Source organism: Lepus europaeus, chromosome 2 (genome assembly GCF_033115175.1).
Source record: "Lepus europaeus isolate LE1 chromosome 2, mLepTim1.pri, whole genome shotgun sequence".
Lineage (NCBI taxonomy): Eukaryota > Metazoa > Chordata > Mammalia > Lagomorpha > Leporidae > Lepus > Lepus europaeus.
The window spans coordinates 5,833,530-5,850,539 of NC_084828.1; the positions used below are offsets into that span (position 1 = coordinate 5,833,530).

Consider the following 17,010-nt stretch of genomic DNA (forward strand, 5'->3'; position numbering starts at 1 on the left):
GGCTCCAGATCAGTGCAACTCAGGCTGTTGTGGCCAACTGGGGAGTGAACCAGCGGATGGAAGACCTCTCTCTCTGCTTCTCTATAACTGCATTTCAAATAAATAAATAAATCTTAAAAAATAAAAAGACTTTGTATGTCGCCCAAAATAAATGACCTTGTATGAAAGAATTATAAACCATACACTCATTAATTTGCCCACTGGTGCTTCTTCTCTGTCTCACTGACAAGTCACACGTGCTGCCTTCCAGTTTTAACTTAGAGTGGCCGGGCTCTAGGATGTGGCCAGAGGGCCGCCGGAGGCAGCAACGCCACACTGAGAAGCTTGTCCTTTATCACCACCTGCTGGCCATTCTCTATTATTACCACACGCCAGAGAGGAGACACCCGCGCACCTGCACAGGTTGTATGGTCACACCGGTTTTCAAAGGAAAAGTTTGGAAATATTCCCCAAGAACCTCTGCAGCCAGTCTACTCCGGGGTCTTCCTGTGCCTCTGACCTGTAATCGAGGAGACAGACTCGAGGAGGAGCGCGAGCCATCCCCAACACGGAGGGGATGCAGGATTCCTGGACAGAGGGAGATGTGAGCCCACAGAGGAGGGAGAAGGGCACTTAGGGCTCTGCGGCTAGAACACACAAGGGAATGTGTTGCTGCTCTGACATTAAAACAGGAGAAGAGACACCGCCTTCCACCCAAGCCCTTGAACCTCAACTTCCGATCAGCATAGGCTTCTTCCATGTCTCTTTTCTTCCTTTCTTTTCTGCAAAGTTATGTTGCTTATTCATGGGGCTTCCTTCTGAACGGTTGCTTCTCCCTACTTCCAATGCATTTCACTTCTGGGAGTATCCCAGGTGGATTTTCTAACCACACTGTATAACTACGTTCTAGCATCACAGTCCCCACAATTCCACCGAGCACTGAGGCACTGAGGCCGCGGTTTCAAAACTGAAACCAGACGAGGACAGAGACTATTTGCTCGGCATTATTGATCTAAGTGATTTTGCATTTCAATGATGCCCTAAAGAAAATGAAATGCAAATAAATATACTCTCCTAGGATGCTAATTTTCAACTATAGGAAAGCAGAAAATATGAGAAAGGATTAACTTGATTTAAATAAGTGGCCTGGTTTGTTATTTTTGCTTTTTGTTAGAACAAATACTTGTTTTCACGTAAAAAAAAAAAAAAAGAGCAATGGGAGGGAAATTGGCATCTAGCCAAATCCATCTCCATTCTCCCTCCCCACAAAAAGGCTCAAAATCAGCTCTAAGCCACAGCAAAAAGCTTAAGGCCTCTGTGTGTGTGGGATTTTGTGATTTAAAAAAAATGCAGGCTTTTTAGATAAGACGTAACTTGAAATAATGAAACAAAAATAGAAATTAATTTTTAATTATGTGAACTTCTGTTTCACTGTAGCCCTCTGCCTTATTTTCAGCAGGGGGAGGAATGTTTTTAAAGTGGACGACTTCAACACTGGGGACAAGATCACCTGAGATGTAGTTTCCTGTTACTATGGTAACAAGACAAGGGCTGCCCACAGAGTTCCTGAGGTCACTGCACTTGTGTGACCCTAGCCTACATTCCCAGAAGACACAAACAGCTCGGCTGCCAAACCAACGGGCGGACTCAGGAGGAGAAGAGTTCATGGCACCCCCTGTGGAATTTCCATAACGACCAGGAAAGAGGGAAAGGCACGGCGAAGAGACCGGGCTCCCCAGTGACGCAGAGCCAGCCTTTGCTACAAGGAGATCTGGAAGGCACAGCCCAGCTGCCCGGAGGAGGGCCAGCCACAAACGCTTCCCAGACAGAGACAACAGCTCCTGTACGGCAAGGTGGGGCAGGTGAGCACAGCGGCGCCGCCAAACCTACCTGGGGTGCCGTCACGGGAGCTGGACATGCGGACGCGGAGCACACGGTCCTGGCCATCGGAGGCAAAATGACAGTCCAGGGCTCTGAATGCAGCAGCCATGACTGCAAGTCGGCAGCGGCACCAGACACAGGCGGCAGCGGCTCCCTGCAGCTCAGAAGTATGCAAAGGCCCCGGGCTGTAAATGCCCCCCTCCCCCCCCACACACACACACCCACCTCCCCCTCCACGTGGACAAGGGGCAAGGAGGCTATGAGGACAAAGTGGACGGCGGTGCGTCTGCGGCACACCCTGATGGGACGAGCGATGGGAGCTGCCTGAAAGTGTGGACGAGTGAATCACCACGGCAGCACAAACAGCCCTCCAGGGTGGGCAGGCAAGCGCCGCCGGCCACTCAGGCGCTGCCGCAGGTGGATGGACGGAGAGCAAAGAAAGGACGCTCCCTGGGACGAGAGAGGTGCCATTTGTCTTTATTTAGCTGGCTGTTCTCGGGGAGGCGCAGCCTTTTCAAAAGCTAATTCTGAGACATGGAGCATAAGGCAGGCATGAAGAAATGCTTTGCTGGGGTCCCCCAGAGGTCTGCAGCCTCCAGGCAGGGCTTCAGAGCATGAACAAGAAAACCTAATCATGCAGAGCAAAAAAAAAAAAAGCAATGAAGCCAAAAGTGACAGGCACATGAGGCCACGCGTCTGTCGCCGTCACACTGAGTTTCAGATTGACAGGAGTGTGTAGGTGGATTCAAGTGCATCTAGCACGTGATGGGGGGCACACGTCCTCAGCAAGCCCCAAGTGCTAGCTTCTGGCCCAAGGATTTCACTGCGTGTGCTTTGAGGGGAGGCATGTGAGGTGCTGCTTCGTGGCTTGGGGTTTCTGAAAGAAAGGGGAAGGATGAGGGAGAGGGTGTTAGAGACGGAAGACATGATCTCCAAGATTTAGCACACGTCAAAGGCAAGGGCAGGCAGAGGAGCCCTGAGCTGAAGCGCCCAAATGCAAAATGCTCCAAATGAACCCAAGGCATCCTCTTCCGATCTGGGGGCATTTGGGATTCTCAGAAGAGGGGTGCTCAACCGGTGAGGTCCGTGCAAATCACCCAGAACCGGAAACACTTCCTTTCTCAAGCATCCTGGACTCCCCCCTCCCCTTACCTTTAAACCAGTACTCATCCTCTGTCCCCAGTGCAAGGCAGGAAAAACACATTTTCCCCCTGGAAAACTGAGCCAGGCTGGCATCCTTTCTCGGAGCTAACAGGTATCAGACCCCCTCACGAAGCCAGCACTTGCAGCTGTAACTTCCCTGCTGCATTTTCCTGGGAAAATCCAGACTGGCTTTATAGCTCTGGGCTGGAGAGGAAATTTCACAGGCTTGAAGCTGGAGGGGACAGGGTGATGCTGACCTTGTAACCTTGTAACCGGCAGCCTCTGCAGAGACGGAATCCCAAGCCATGTTCTCCGGGGACCCAAGCAGCAATTTCATTTCTGCCTCCAGTTCCAAACAAGGATTCTGCCCGTGTTTTTGGCTGCTGAGTTCTGCCTGAACCCATCTTTCCAAGTGAGATGCCAGCGCTGTCTATGGGCCGGGCCGGGACACGGTTTTGCCTTTGGCAGTGGGCGGTTTGCAGAACGCCTGGCTGTGCAGGCAGCATTTTTAAAGGCTACTGAGTGTCTCCGGGCTCAGGGCCACCCTGCTCACTCAGGCACTGTCTGGCATTCGGGCCTCACCACAGACGACGAGGGGCCGAACGTAAAGCAGGACCTGCGAGGAGCAGGCAGACGTGGCCCCCAGCCGTGCCTTGCTGACCCACGCTGCCTCTGAAGCCAGCTGTCCACGAGGACGATGCTCTCAGCTGTGTCACGCCCGTTATTATTATTTTTTTTTCTACAGTTGTGACTCACAATAGCAGGACTTTTAAAGAGCCTCACAGCCAGGGGACAGCGGCCGATTGAAACATCACTTGGGGGTCTCCTCCCGTGGGTTTTGTTGGGTTCCGTTCCTGTTCCCGGCACGGTTCCTCTTCCCCTCCTCTTCAGGAAGAATTTCTTAAAATAAGTTGCTAGTTTTTCTTTTTTTTTTTTTTTCAAAAATGGATCCTTTAGTAATGGGATTGAGACCCCACAGGACCATCAGCTCAGACAGCTGAGAGAATTCGGGGACACAGCCAGTCATGGGCTGATTTGCTCCGGGATTTTAATGAGGGAGTCATCAAAGCTTTATGGCCCAGTCCTAAATGGGGACAGCCACCCTCACCAGCTCCGAGGCGCCCTAACAATACAGGGGGCTTTTTGGGGGCATCCACATTTCATTCGCAAGCACACGCGGAAGGGCAGCTCCCCCCTCACCCAAGTCCGAGCGTCTCTGCCACACGAAGCGCTGCTCCAGGTAAGTCCACAGGGGGCCGAGTTCCACCACTGAGCCAGCGCTGGATGCCGGGGTGCCCCCACCCCTGCCGGCCCCTGCAGGTCCACTGGCCCCCGCCCCGCTCTCACGTTCCTCACTGGAGGTCTGGTGCCCACATGAAGAAGTCTAAAGTGCCCTTTCAACAGCCCTGACATCACTGTCCTGGAGTTCACTCTAATGACAAGGCAACATTCCCACGGCTACCATGCACTCTGCCCAGGCGCCGCCCCCACTGTGCAAGCGCCCCGGGTCCCCAAGATGCGTCACTTGATGCTATCATCCTCCTCTTCCTCCTCTCACTGACAACAGCGCCCTCTGTGCCTGGCCCGAGAGGCCACGAGGAGGAGGAGGGAGCGAGCAGGAACGAGCCCGCCCTGGCCTCACAGCCTCTCCCCTGAAATCCCAGCCACCACAGCTCTGCAGAGCTCGGGCCTCAGGAGGGTGTGCATATGGGGTCTCGGACGGGACACGTGGCCTGGGACTAGAAGCCCCCTCACCCAGGGAGCTAACCCGGGGGCCGGGCCAAGCTGTTCACTCTGCAGTTACCTGGGAACGGTGAGTAAGTGCAGTGCAGGCCTAGGAGTCTTCTTCCCCTTCGTCTCCCGGCTCCTCCTCTGCACCCCTCTCCTCCGCTACCTCCTCCGACTCCTTCCAAGAGAAACGACACCGTCACCCACACACAGGGCCCAAGGCCCAAGGACCAGGGAACCACGCACCTCAGAGCAGAGCAGAGGGAGCCCCCCCGGCACCCAACACACACAGCACATCCCATACACACACGTACCATACACACAGCCCATACACACACGTACCATACACACCACAACCTATACACACATCCTATACACACACCACATCCCATACATACACCACAACCTATACACACACCACAACATATACACATATGTACCATACACACAGCACATCCCATACACACATGTACCATACACACAGCACATCCCATACACACATGTACCATACACATACATCCTATACACACATGTGCCATACGCACACCACATCCTATACACACACCACAACATATACACATATGTACCATACACACACCACATCCTACACACATACCACATCCTATACACATATGTACCATACTCACACCACATCCTACACACACGTACCATACACATACCACATCCTATACACAACATGTACCATACACATACCCATACACACACGTACCATACACACAGCACATCCCATACACACATGTACCATACTCACACCACATCCTATACACACACGTACCATACACATACCACATCCCATACACACATGTACCATACACACACCACATCCTATACACACACGTACCATACTCACACCACATCCTACACACACGTACCATACACATACCACATCCTATACACACACGTACCATACACATACCACATCCCATACACACATGTACCATACACACACCACATCCTATACACACACGTACCATACTCACACCACATCCTACACACACGTACCATACACATACCACATCCTATACACACACGTACCATACACATACCACATCCCATACACACATGTACCATACACACACCACATCCTATACACACACGTACCATACTCACACCACATCCTACACACACGTACCATACACATACCACATCCTATACACACACGTACCATACACATACCCATACACACACGTACCATACACACAGCACATCCCATACACACATGTACCATACTCACACCACATCCTATACACACACGTACCATACACATACCACATCCCATACACACATGTACCATACACACACCACATCCTATACACACATGTACCATACTCACACCACATCCTATACACACACGTACCATACACATACCACATCCCATGCACACATGTACAATACACACACCACATCTGATATACACATGTACCATACTCACACCACATCCTATATACACATGTACCATACACATACCACATCCCATACACACACCAAATCCCATACACACACCACATCCTATATACACATGTACCATACTCACACCACATCCTATACACACACGTACCATATACATACCACATCCCATACACACATGTACCATACACACACCACATCCGATATACACACGTACCATACTCATACCACATCCTATACACACACGTACCATACACATACCACATCCCATATACACACCAAATCCCATACACACACCACATCCTATACACACACATCCCATACACACACCACATCCTATACACACATGTACCATACTCACACCACATCCTATACACACATGTACCATACACACACCACATCCTATACACACATGTACCATACACACACCACATCCCATACACACATGTACCATACACACACCACATCCTATACACACACGTACCATACTCATACCACATCCTATACACACACGTACCATACACATACCACATCCCATACATACATGTACCATACACACACCACATCCTATACACACACGTACCATACTCACACCACATCCTATACACACACGTACCATACACATACCACATCCCATACACACACCAAATCCCATACACACACCACATCCTATACACACACATCCCATACACACACCACATCCTATACACACATGTACCATACTCACACCACATCCTATACACACATGTACCATACACACACCACATCCTATACACACATGTACCATACTCACACCACACAATATGCACAGACCACATACTACACATATGCACACCACACATCTTACATGCCACATACCATACACACACAACATCCTATACACACATGTACCATTTACACACCACACACTATGCACAGACCACATACCACAGATACCCACACCACACACCCTACATGCCACACATGTACCATACACATAGCACATCTCATACACATACATACACCACACACTATGCACATACCACACATACACACATCACACACCCTACATGCCACACACACACACCATACACACATCACATACTGTACACACACGTGCAGCACACACCATATACCCCACATACTATATATACACACATATGTACTGTACACATATACCACACAACACACACTATAAATATATCACACACCCATATATCATATATACTATACTCATACCATACACCACATACCATTATGCTATACACCCTACACACCACATATGCACCATGCACACCATAACACAGGACACATCATACACTCCACATACCCTACACATGGCTCACACCATACACATTACACAGTTTTTATTCACATACCACATACCATACATGCCATACAGACCATACACCACACACCATACATACCATATACCATACACACATCCATGTACTGCCCACATAACACCACACAACACAGATACACACATACCACATACCATAAACCCATACATCATATACACAAGATGCATACCACAAACTATACACGCCACATACTCTATACACCATATATGTGACACAACATACACATGCAACACACACCACATGCTATACACACATCACACATACACAACACATATCATGCATACATACCACACACATCCCATACATATACTATACACATGCCACACATGTCACATACCCTATACCCCATGCATGACACATAACATACACATGTAACATACACCACATACCATATACACATCACACAATACACACCATACACACTCTGTAGCACACATACATATCACATACACACCATGTACACCACACACCAAACATGTACCACAAACCACCTAGACACACCACACACCATACAGCCACACACCATAGACATACTCACATACCACACACCACACAAATCATATACCATACATACTATATATCCTACATACCACACGTGGACCATACACACCACACATGTTCACACCATACAGACCACACACCATATATACCACAAACCACCTACATATACCATAACATGCACATACCACACACCATATAGCATATATACACACAACACACCCACCCACCATACAACAGATGCCAAAAATCACACACCACACACACAGTGAAATATAAGTAGAGAAAGAACATTTTTTTCTATGTGGACTTAGTGGAATACTTTAGGAAAACTAAACACATCTAAATCAACTTAAAAATTTGTCATCAAGGAGCCACTGTTGTGGCATTGTGGGTTAAACCACTGCCTGGGACGCCAGCATCCATCATACGGGCATGGATTCAAGTCCGGGCTGCTCCGCTGCTCCACTTCCCATCCAGCTCTCTGCTATGGCCTGGAAAAGCAGTAGAAGATGGCCCAAGTCCTTGGGCCCCTGCACCTGCGTGGGAGACCTGGAGGAAGCTCCTGGCTCCTGGCTTCAGCCTGGCCCAGCCCTGGACGTTTTGGCTATTTGTAGATAGAACCAGTGGATGGAAGACCTCTCTCTCTCTCTCTCTCTCTCTCTCTCTCTTGCTCGCTCTCACTCTATAACTCTTTCAGATAAATAAATCTTTAAAAATAAATTTGTCATCAAATTATGTGTCAACAAAACTGGAGTGTCAGAATTCACAAAATCCAGACAGCTTATGTATCTAGATGGCTTTATGATTGTCTTTAAAATTCTGCTCTGTTTTAAAGAAACCAAAACTGGAATTTCTAGACAGGCAAATAAGCCTATTTATGTTAGGAAAACAACAGACAGGGACAGGCATTTGGCTCTGTGGGTATGATACCCGCATGGCATACTGGAGCGCCTACACTCCCCAGTCCACTTCAGTCCAGCTTCCTAGGAGGCAGCAGGCGACATTCAGGTGCTAGGGTCCCTGCCGCCATCTTAGGAGACCCAGACTGGGCTTCCAGCTCCCAGTCTCAGGCTCAGCTGTTGTGGGCATTCGGGGAGGGAAGCAGCAGAGGGGAGAGCTCTCTCTCTCTCTCTCTCTGCACATCTCTCTCCGTCACCCTGCCTTTCACACAAATACAAATAATTAAAGTTTTCAAATCAGAAAGAATGGGACCGGTGTTGTGGCTCAGAGGAAAAAGCCACTGCCTATGATGCCAGCATCCCATATGGTCGTTGGTTCAAGTCCTGGATGCACCACTTCCGATCCAGTTCCTGCTAACAGCCAGGAAAGCAGCAGAAGTGACTCAAGTGTTTGGGCCCCTGACACCCACTTGGGAGACCTGGATGAAACTCCTGGCTTCTGTCTGGCCCAGCCCTGGCCATTGCAGCCACCTCAGGAGTGAACCAGTGGATAAAAGATCTCTTCCTCTGTCTCTTCTCTCCCTCTCTGACTTTCAAATAAATCAATCAATCTTCAAAAAAAAAAAAAATAAGAGAAACAACATTCCAATCTCTGTTCTTGTATTTTAAGAAAACAGTCTTTGCCCTATACCTAAAAGAGTAAATAGACATTTCAAGTTCAAATAAAATTTTAAGGCCTCTGTTTTTAAGATGGATCACTTGAATTCGTCAACTGCTCAAGTAACCTCCATTTCCAATATGGAACAGCAAGTCTTCAGCTGTACTCAGGGATGCTGGCTGTAACTTAAGTGCAAACTCTATAACATAAATAAGCATGTTAAATTATAAGCAATGGAGAAAAAAATGTATTCCTTTACATTTTACCCTTAATAAGCTTTTGTTTTTCTTTTTGACAGACAGAGTAGGCAGTGAGAGAGAGAGAGACAGAGAGAAAGGTCTTCCTTTTGCCGTTGGTTCACCCCCCAATGGCCGCCACGGCCGGCGCGCTGCAGCCGGCGCACTGCACTAATCCGAAGCCAGGAGCCAGGTGCTTCCTCCTGGTCTCCCATACGGGTGCAGGGCCCAAGCATTTGGGCCATCCTCCACTGCACTCCTGGGCCACAGCAGAGAGCTGGACTGGAAGAGGGGCAACCGGGACAGAATCCGGCACCCCAACTAGGACTAGAACCCGGTGTGCCGGTGCCGCAGGTGGAGGATTAGCCTATTGAGCCATGGCACCGGCCCTTAATAAGCTTTTAAAATTCATTAATTCATTTCATTTTTGTTTATTTATTTGGGAGGCATAAACACAGAAAGAGAGAGAACTGAGGGAAACAGAGTTTAGAGCCACTGCCAACTCCTGACGAGAGCCAGCGCCAGTGGCCAGGAATTCAACCCAGGTCTTGCAAGCGGATGGCAGGAAGCCACGCACTTGAGTCGTCACCACTGCCTGCTGGGGTCTGCAGGAGCAGGGAGCTGCGTCAGGAGCCAGAGCCAGGCCCTCCCGTGTGGGACACAGCTGTCCTAACCTGCATGCTGACTGCCAGGTCAGATCCCACCCTTGGTAGCTTTTATACTGAATCCTCCTTTCTGCTCTAATGTTTTCATTGTACTTCTAAGTCGTATCCTCAGCACTCCTAATTTTTTAATACTTATTTCCTGTTTTATACAATTCTTAATTTCTTGTCTTTATATAATTTTATTCTCTTGTATTTTAATTGCTCTTATTCTACCTTTATTCATGGTGAGACACCTCTTTCTTAAACTCTTTATATTACTGAATTTATAAGAGGAATCTTTAAAAAGTTCATGGAAAAACACATATTATGAAAAATTATGCTTTATCTTTTGACTCCATCTCTCTGTGAAATTCCTGAAGTCCCCTCCTGTGCAGCTGGGGCGGGGGCAGGTTCAAAATCCATCCTAGTCCATCCTGCTCTTCCTGGAGGGACCCCCACCAGAAGTCCTGGAGCCACTGGTCACAGCCCAGTGGGACATGAGGTATCCAGGTATCACCGGGCCAGCTGCACCCCCCGACAGCAGGAGGCTCAGAGAGGGCCCTTAGCCAAGCCCTTATATCTCCAGGCACCTCCCTCACACAGATTCATCCCCAACGTATTCCCCTCCTCTGCAGGTTGCAAGAGGATTTTCTGGGCGTGTGGTTGCCATCAGCCCCTCTGTTTAATGATGAGCAAGGGCACCGCCCCGAAAGCTTTAATCCAACTCGAGAAGATGTGTCCTCGAACCAATTAATCACAATGTCAAAGACAGACGTACCTCTTCCGTGGCTTTCTCTTCCTCTTCCTCCTTAGGTCCAGAAGTCAAAAGTAAAGAAAATATATAGATTTAAGCAAGCTTTAAGTTGAATCTCAAAATCAAGCAAACTAATAGAAGCTCATCAAAATGAACACCACATAATGGACCTATCCCATACGTAAACAGCAAAGACAGGAAACTGAGTGATCCCTAATCATTTCATGCGTTACAAGTATCTCCAGCTCTCAGAACATTACAGGGGTGAATTTTTTTCCACACTCACCCACTGAGAAAGTAGAGTCAATTAGTAATACTGCTTGAAAATATCTATAGTTTTGTCTCTATATGCAAAGAATACCAAAGATGCTCAGAGCTATGGAGTGAAACCCATACTGTACATGAAAACAAGTGTGAAATCTGAACAAAAATACTCTCCCTGCCGTTATGCCCTCCTGTGCATGACCTTCCTTTGGCTTTGAACCAGTTAATAAAAGCAGATCAAAAGCTACACCTCTACTGAAAATTATATCATTTATGAATTATGTGGTATTTAAACACTGATTTCTCGTAACAGAAAAAAATTCCAAGGTAGGAATGGGTGAAGTCTCCACTTTCCAAACCGCCAGCCCACAGCCATTTCCATCTCCCTAGATCAAAGTGACAGAGGCAAGTTGTCTCTCCTGGAGACGCAACTCTAAGAAGGAAATAAAAAGTTTCCTTTTTTTTTTTTTTATTACTTGACAGAGTTATAGACAGTGAGAGAGAGAGACAGAGAGAAAGGTCTTCCTTCCATTGGTTCACCCCACAAATGGCTGCCACGGTCAGTGCTGCGCCGATCTGAAGCCAGGAGCCAGGTGCTTCCTCCTGGTCTCCCATGCGGGTGCAGGGCCCAAGCACTTGGGCCATCCTCCACTGCCTTCCCGGGCCACAGCAGAGAGCTGGACTGGAAGAGGAGCAGCTGGGACTAGAACCTGGCGCCCATATGGGATGCCAGCGCCGCAGGCGGAGGATTAACCAAGTGAGCCATGGCGCCGGCCCCAATAAAAACTTTTCTGTCCCTTCCCCAAATGGCCCTACCTCAGAGATCCCTGGGGCCACTGTGCTGCAACTACTTAGAGAGGTGGGGTCCTCCAAACAGCTTCTAGAAATTCCTAAGGCCTCACAGCAAGGTCAGGGAGCTCCTGGGATCCTGGGGTCACTCATACCCTCTCTCCTTGCCCCTTCTGTGGACAGAAGAGGACACTGGGACCACAGAGTTAAGTCGTCTGTCACAGGTCACAAGACAAGTAAACAACACAGCCAGGACTCGGGGAGTCTGCTGATCCTGACTTGGTGGCTTCCCTCGTCACCAGGGTAAGAGAAGGCACTGTGGGTTAAACTGTCACCTGCAACACTGGCATCCCAGATTAGAGCGCCAGTTTGAGTCCTCACTCCTCAGCTGCCTATCCTGGTTTTCTGTTAGCATCCTGCTAATGAGCCTGGGAGAGCAGCAGCAGATGAACCTTGGCCACCCACATGGGAGGTGCAGAGGAGATCCTGGCTCCTGGCTTTAGCCTACCCCAGCTGTGGCTGCTGCAACCACTTGGGGAGTAGACAAGCAAATGGAAGATTCTCTCTCTCTCTCTCTCTCTCTCTCTCTCTCCCTCTCTCTCTCTCTCTCCCTCTCTCTCTGCATTTCAAATAAATTAGTCTTTCAGAAAAAATAAAAAGAAGGCAAAAGCAGACAGGGCAAGTCATGGGGTAGGATCCAGCACAGCTCTCATTCCTGGCCTAGCCCACGGCATGAGCCAGTGCAAGAACAACACCTGCAGATTTCTGAGACTGGCACAGGACATGGGCACCTGACAACACCAGGACATGAGGATTTTTCCAGCCCTGGGACTCTCCAAAGTCATCTTTTCACGAGATGCCCCTGGTGATGATGCACCGAGGGTTAGGGCTAAAATAATGTCCAGGGAAACCAAGCCTGGCTCTGGTTACAAAATTCAGGTCCTGCCTTCTTCACAGGGATGAATGGGCTGCACCTCTTGAAGACGGCCTGGCCCTGCCCATTCTTGTCCCTCCCAGCACACCACCATCAGTGCTGCCCTGCTGGCTGGAAGGCATCCCCACGTGATCACCAGCCCTTGGGCTTCCCCACCCCAGTCTGCCCTGGACACTGCACCAGAGGCGCCATGCGGCCCTCACATCCAGAAACTTCCATCTTCTCAGGACTCCACGCTCTTTAGGGTCAGCCGTCTGCTGACTCCTCTGGCCTTGTCCCTCCCCTCACTCTCTCAGCCATCCTAGATCACATACAATTTTCTTTCTTTCTTAAAGGTTTTTTATTGTTTATTTGAAGGGAAGAATTACAGAGAGACAGAGAGGGAGAAAGAGAGAGACACAGAGAGAGGTCTTCCATCCTCTAGTTCACCACCCCAATGGCCACAGTGGCTGGACCTAATCCAAAGCCAGGAGCCAGGAGCTTCTTCCAGGTCTCCCCACTTGTGTACAGGGGCCCAAGCACTTGAGCCATCTCCTGCTGCTTTCCCAGGCATTAGCAGGGAGCTGGATCAGAAGCAGAGCAGCCGGGACTCAAACCAACACCAAATGCAGATGGAGGCTGTACCCACCACGCCACAGCATCAGCCCTCATGCAACTCTCTCAGGTTGGCAGTGCCTTGCAGGAGACGGCTCAGAATCCGGTTCCCAGGGAAGGCTGCTCCAAGCCATCAGGGTGAGTCAGGGGCCTCTGAATCCGTCCCTGTGCTCACCACTGCCTGATCTGCCTCCCCAGTCTGCATGTGCGCTCCCTGGGGGCAGGGCATGTGTCTTTTCCATTTGGGGGTCTCCAGGACACAGCCACTGTCAGAAAAGAAGGTGTAAGTGCAAGAAATATGCCTGTAATGACTGCATGCACAAGCCCACGAAATCTGCTAATAACACTGTGGATCTCAAAGAACATTAACTTTCTTATCCACATGGGATCAGAATAAAATTCACCGTTTGCAGCACAGAATCATTAATTGTGTAGAGTTTTATGTTCTTCCAGATTCAATTATTTTTATTTGTACCCAGTTGAAACAGATGAATTCACAAGGTACCGGCAGAAGTGGGATCAGGGAACGGGTATTGCGGCACATCGGGTTAAGCTGCTGCTTCGGAATCCCACTCTCCACATCTGAGTGCCACTGGAGTCCCAGCCACTCCACTTCTACCCAGCTTCCTGCTCACGCAGCTGAGGGAGCCGGGGAAGACGGACTCCTGCCACCCACGTCGGAAACCCAGCTGGAGATCCCGGCTCCTGGTTTCAGCCTGCCAGAGCCCCAGCCATTGTGGCCATTGTGGCCATTTGGGGAGTGAACCAGCGGATGGAAGACCTCTCTCCCTCTCTCTCATTCCCTCTTTCTGTCACTCCTCCTTTCAAATAAATATCTTCATTTAATATTTAAAGCATAGCTTTAAATAAATCAACAACGGTGTGGTGGTTCTTATAGCCAGCCCAGAGGGCAGTGGGGTCCCCCAGGAATGACCACTCGTTCCTGCTCTCATAGAGCCGCTAACAGCAGCTCCAGAGGGACCTTGTCTCTAACAGTGGCTGAATGCATTAATTTCTTAGGGATATGCTAACTAGAGAAAGGCATTGCTCTGTGAATTTCTAGAAATACTTAACCTCAAAAGGTTGAGAAGGCTGCGAAGCTCTGTGGGCATTACCCCCCCCCCCCCAGAACACCTGCTCTGTGGGAGCAGAGCTGCTGTCCGTCTCTCTGCTCCCTCCCCAGCCCGTGGCACTCTGCCTGGCATGTGGCAGCACTCAATCTGTCACTAAGATATTGAGCGGAGGCATTTACGTAACCCTACCTCTGCCTCCAATCCCACTGGGCATAAGGTGAGCTATATTCATTTTTAAAAGCACTTAAACTGCCAAACTTAGCTCCCTGAATTACACAACCTCCATCAGGCAGATCCTTAAATGCCGCTTATGTACAGTGACTTTTATGATTGGCAGGTAACTGTACTGACAGAGTGTTTTGTCAAGATCATTAGAATTGCCTGCGTGATTGGGCCCAGCTCTGGGCTGCTCCTGGCACAAAGGGGAAGAAGCATGTGCTTCAGAGTGCAGGCATCTTAGAGCCATGGCACCCCCTGTTCTGAGAAGGCGAGAAGGGGCGGCTCCCGGGGTGGGGGCCCTTGGAAGCTTCCACAGCAGCTATTTTTGCTGGGAACCTGGCCAGGGAAGCGGGCTGCTGACACAGTGCATGGCCGGAATGGAGGGCAGGTGTCAGCGGTGCTGAGTGGCGGGCAGTGGACGTGAGGGGATGCCCAGGGCAGCCCACTGCGGCCTGAGAGGACAGCTGGCCTCGGGCAGGTGCAGAGGAGAGGCAGGAACAGGGTTTTCTCTCTATCTTTGGTCACCCCAGGGACTCAGCCTTAGATCTGCAAGCTCCCAGGGAGCTGCCTTTGAAAAAGCAACTTTCGGCCGGCGCTGTGGCTCAACAGGCTAATCCTCCGCCTTGCGGCGCCGGCACACAGGGTTCTAGTCCCGGTTGGGGCACCAGATTCTATCCCGGTTGCCCCTCTTCCAGGCCAGCTCTCTGCTATGGCCCGGGAGTGCAGTGGAGGATGGCCCAAGTGCTTGGGCCCTGTACCCGCATGGGAGACCAGGAAAAGCACCTGGCTCCTGGCTTCGGATCAGCGCGATGCGCCGGCCGCAGCGGCCATTGGAGGGTGAACCAACAGCAAAAAGGAAGACCTTTCTCTCTATCTCGCTCTCTCACTATCCACTCTGCCTGTCAAAAAAAAAAAAAGAAAAGAAAAAGCAACTTTCAAGGCCGGTTTTGGAAGAAGTGGAACAGGATGAGACTACAACCAGGTTTCAGTGATTTTAGGCAAAGAATACAACTTGAGGGACAAGCACTGTGGCATAGCGGGTAAAGCAGCCACCTGCAGGCTGGCATCCCATACGGCAGCTGGTTCTACTCCCGGCTGCTCCACTTCCCATCCAGCTCCCTGCTAACAACCCTAGGAAAGCAGTGGAGGATGGCTCAAGTGCTTGGGCCCCTGCACCCACGTGGGAGACCTGGGTTAACTCCAGATTCCTGGCTCCTGGCTTCAGCCTGGCCCAGCCCTGGCCGTTGTGGCCACTTTGGGAGTGAACCAGCGGACGGAAGATCTCAGTCTGTCTCTCCCTCACTCTGTGACTCAGCCTTTCAAATAAATAAATCAATCTTTTAAAAGAATACAATTTGAAATAATTTTCCCTTAGTAAATGCCAGTCACCAACACAAACAGATTGCAATGTTCCCAGCATTTATGAAGTGCTCCTGGTGTCCCCACTGAAATTCTCCTACAGGGAGCCCCAGTGGGGTGTGATGCCTGCACCCCAGCTCCAGCTGGCTTCAGGGCAGCCAGGGCCTCCCCATTGCCTGGACCCCAACCCCACTTCCTGAATTCCATGAACAAGTAGCCCCTCGAACCCCAATTAGCTCAGATCTTCCTGATCCATTCCACCTCCTCCTCGCCTCCCCTACTCCACTTCCCATCCTGAGCCCCAGAAAGAGAACCCCTCAGAGTGAGATCCCACGCCTTGGACTCGCTGGGACCCGCTTTTCCCCATTGGCCCTTGAGCTGAATGCCAGTTTCCCTCCACAAAGGCCCCTTTCATCCCTGGGTTCCCATCAGCATCACCCCAATATGCCCAGTCAGCTCTGTCTCCCAGCAGGCAGGGCTCCTGGGTGCTGCCGGCTAGCATCTGTCACTAAGCACAATCAGAACATGAGGGCCTTTGTTTGACAGAGAGCACAAACCTAACTAGACAGCGAGCTACGAAAGCC

The 17,010-nt window shown here is 49.9% G+C and overlaps 1 protein-coding gene across 1 annotated transcript in view; it reads right to left on the reverse strand.

Moving 5' to 3' along the window:
* Positions 1–2,314: 2,314 nt before the first annotated feature.
* The window catches only part of SH3BGR (SH3 domain binding glutamate rich protein), a 63,964-nt gene continuing 49,268 nt past the window's right edge, over positions 2,315–17,010 (reverse strand). The window contains exons 6-8 of the mRNA XM_062204893.1: positions 11,219–11,248; positions 4,808–4,909; positions 2,315–2,737 (exon numbers count right to left, since the gene is read on the reverse strand). Coding sequence (XP_062060877.1) covers positions 4,838–4,909; positions 11,219–11,248 — 102 coding nt within the window. The 3' untranslated portion in view covers positions 2,315–2,737; positions 4,808–4,837. The remainder of the gene's footprint in view (positions 2,738–4,807; positions 4,910–11,218; positions 11,249–17,010) is intronic.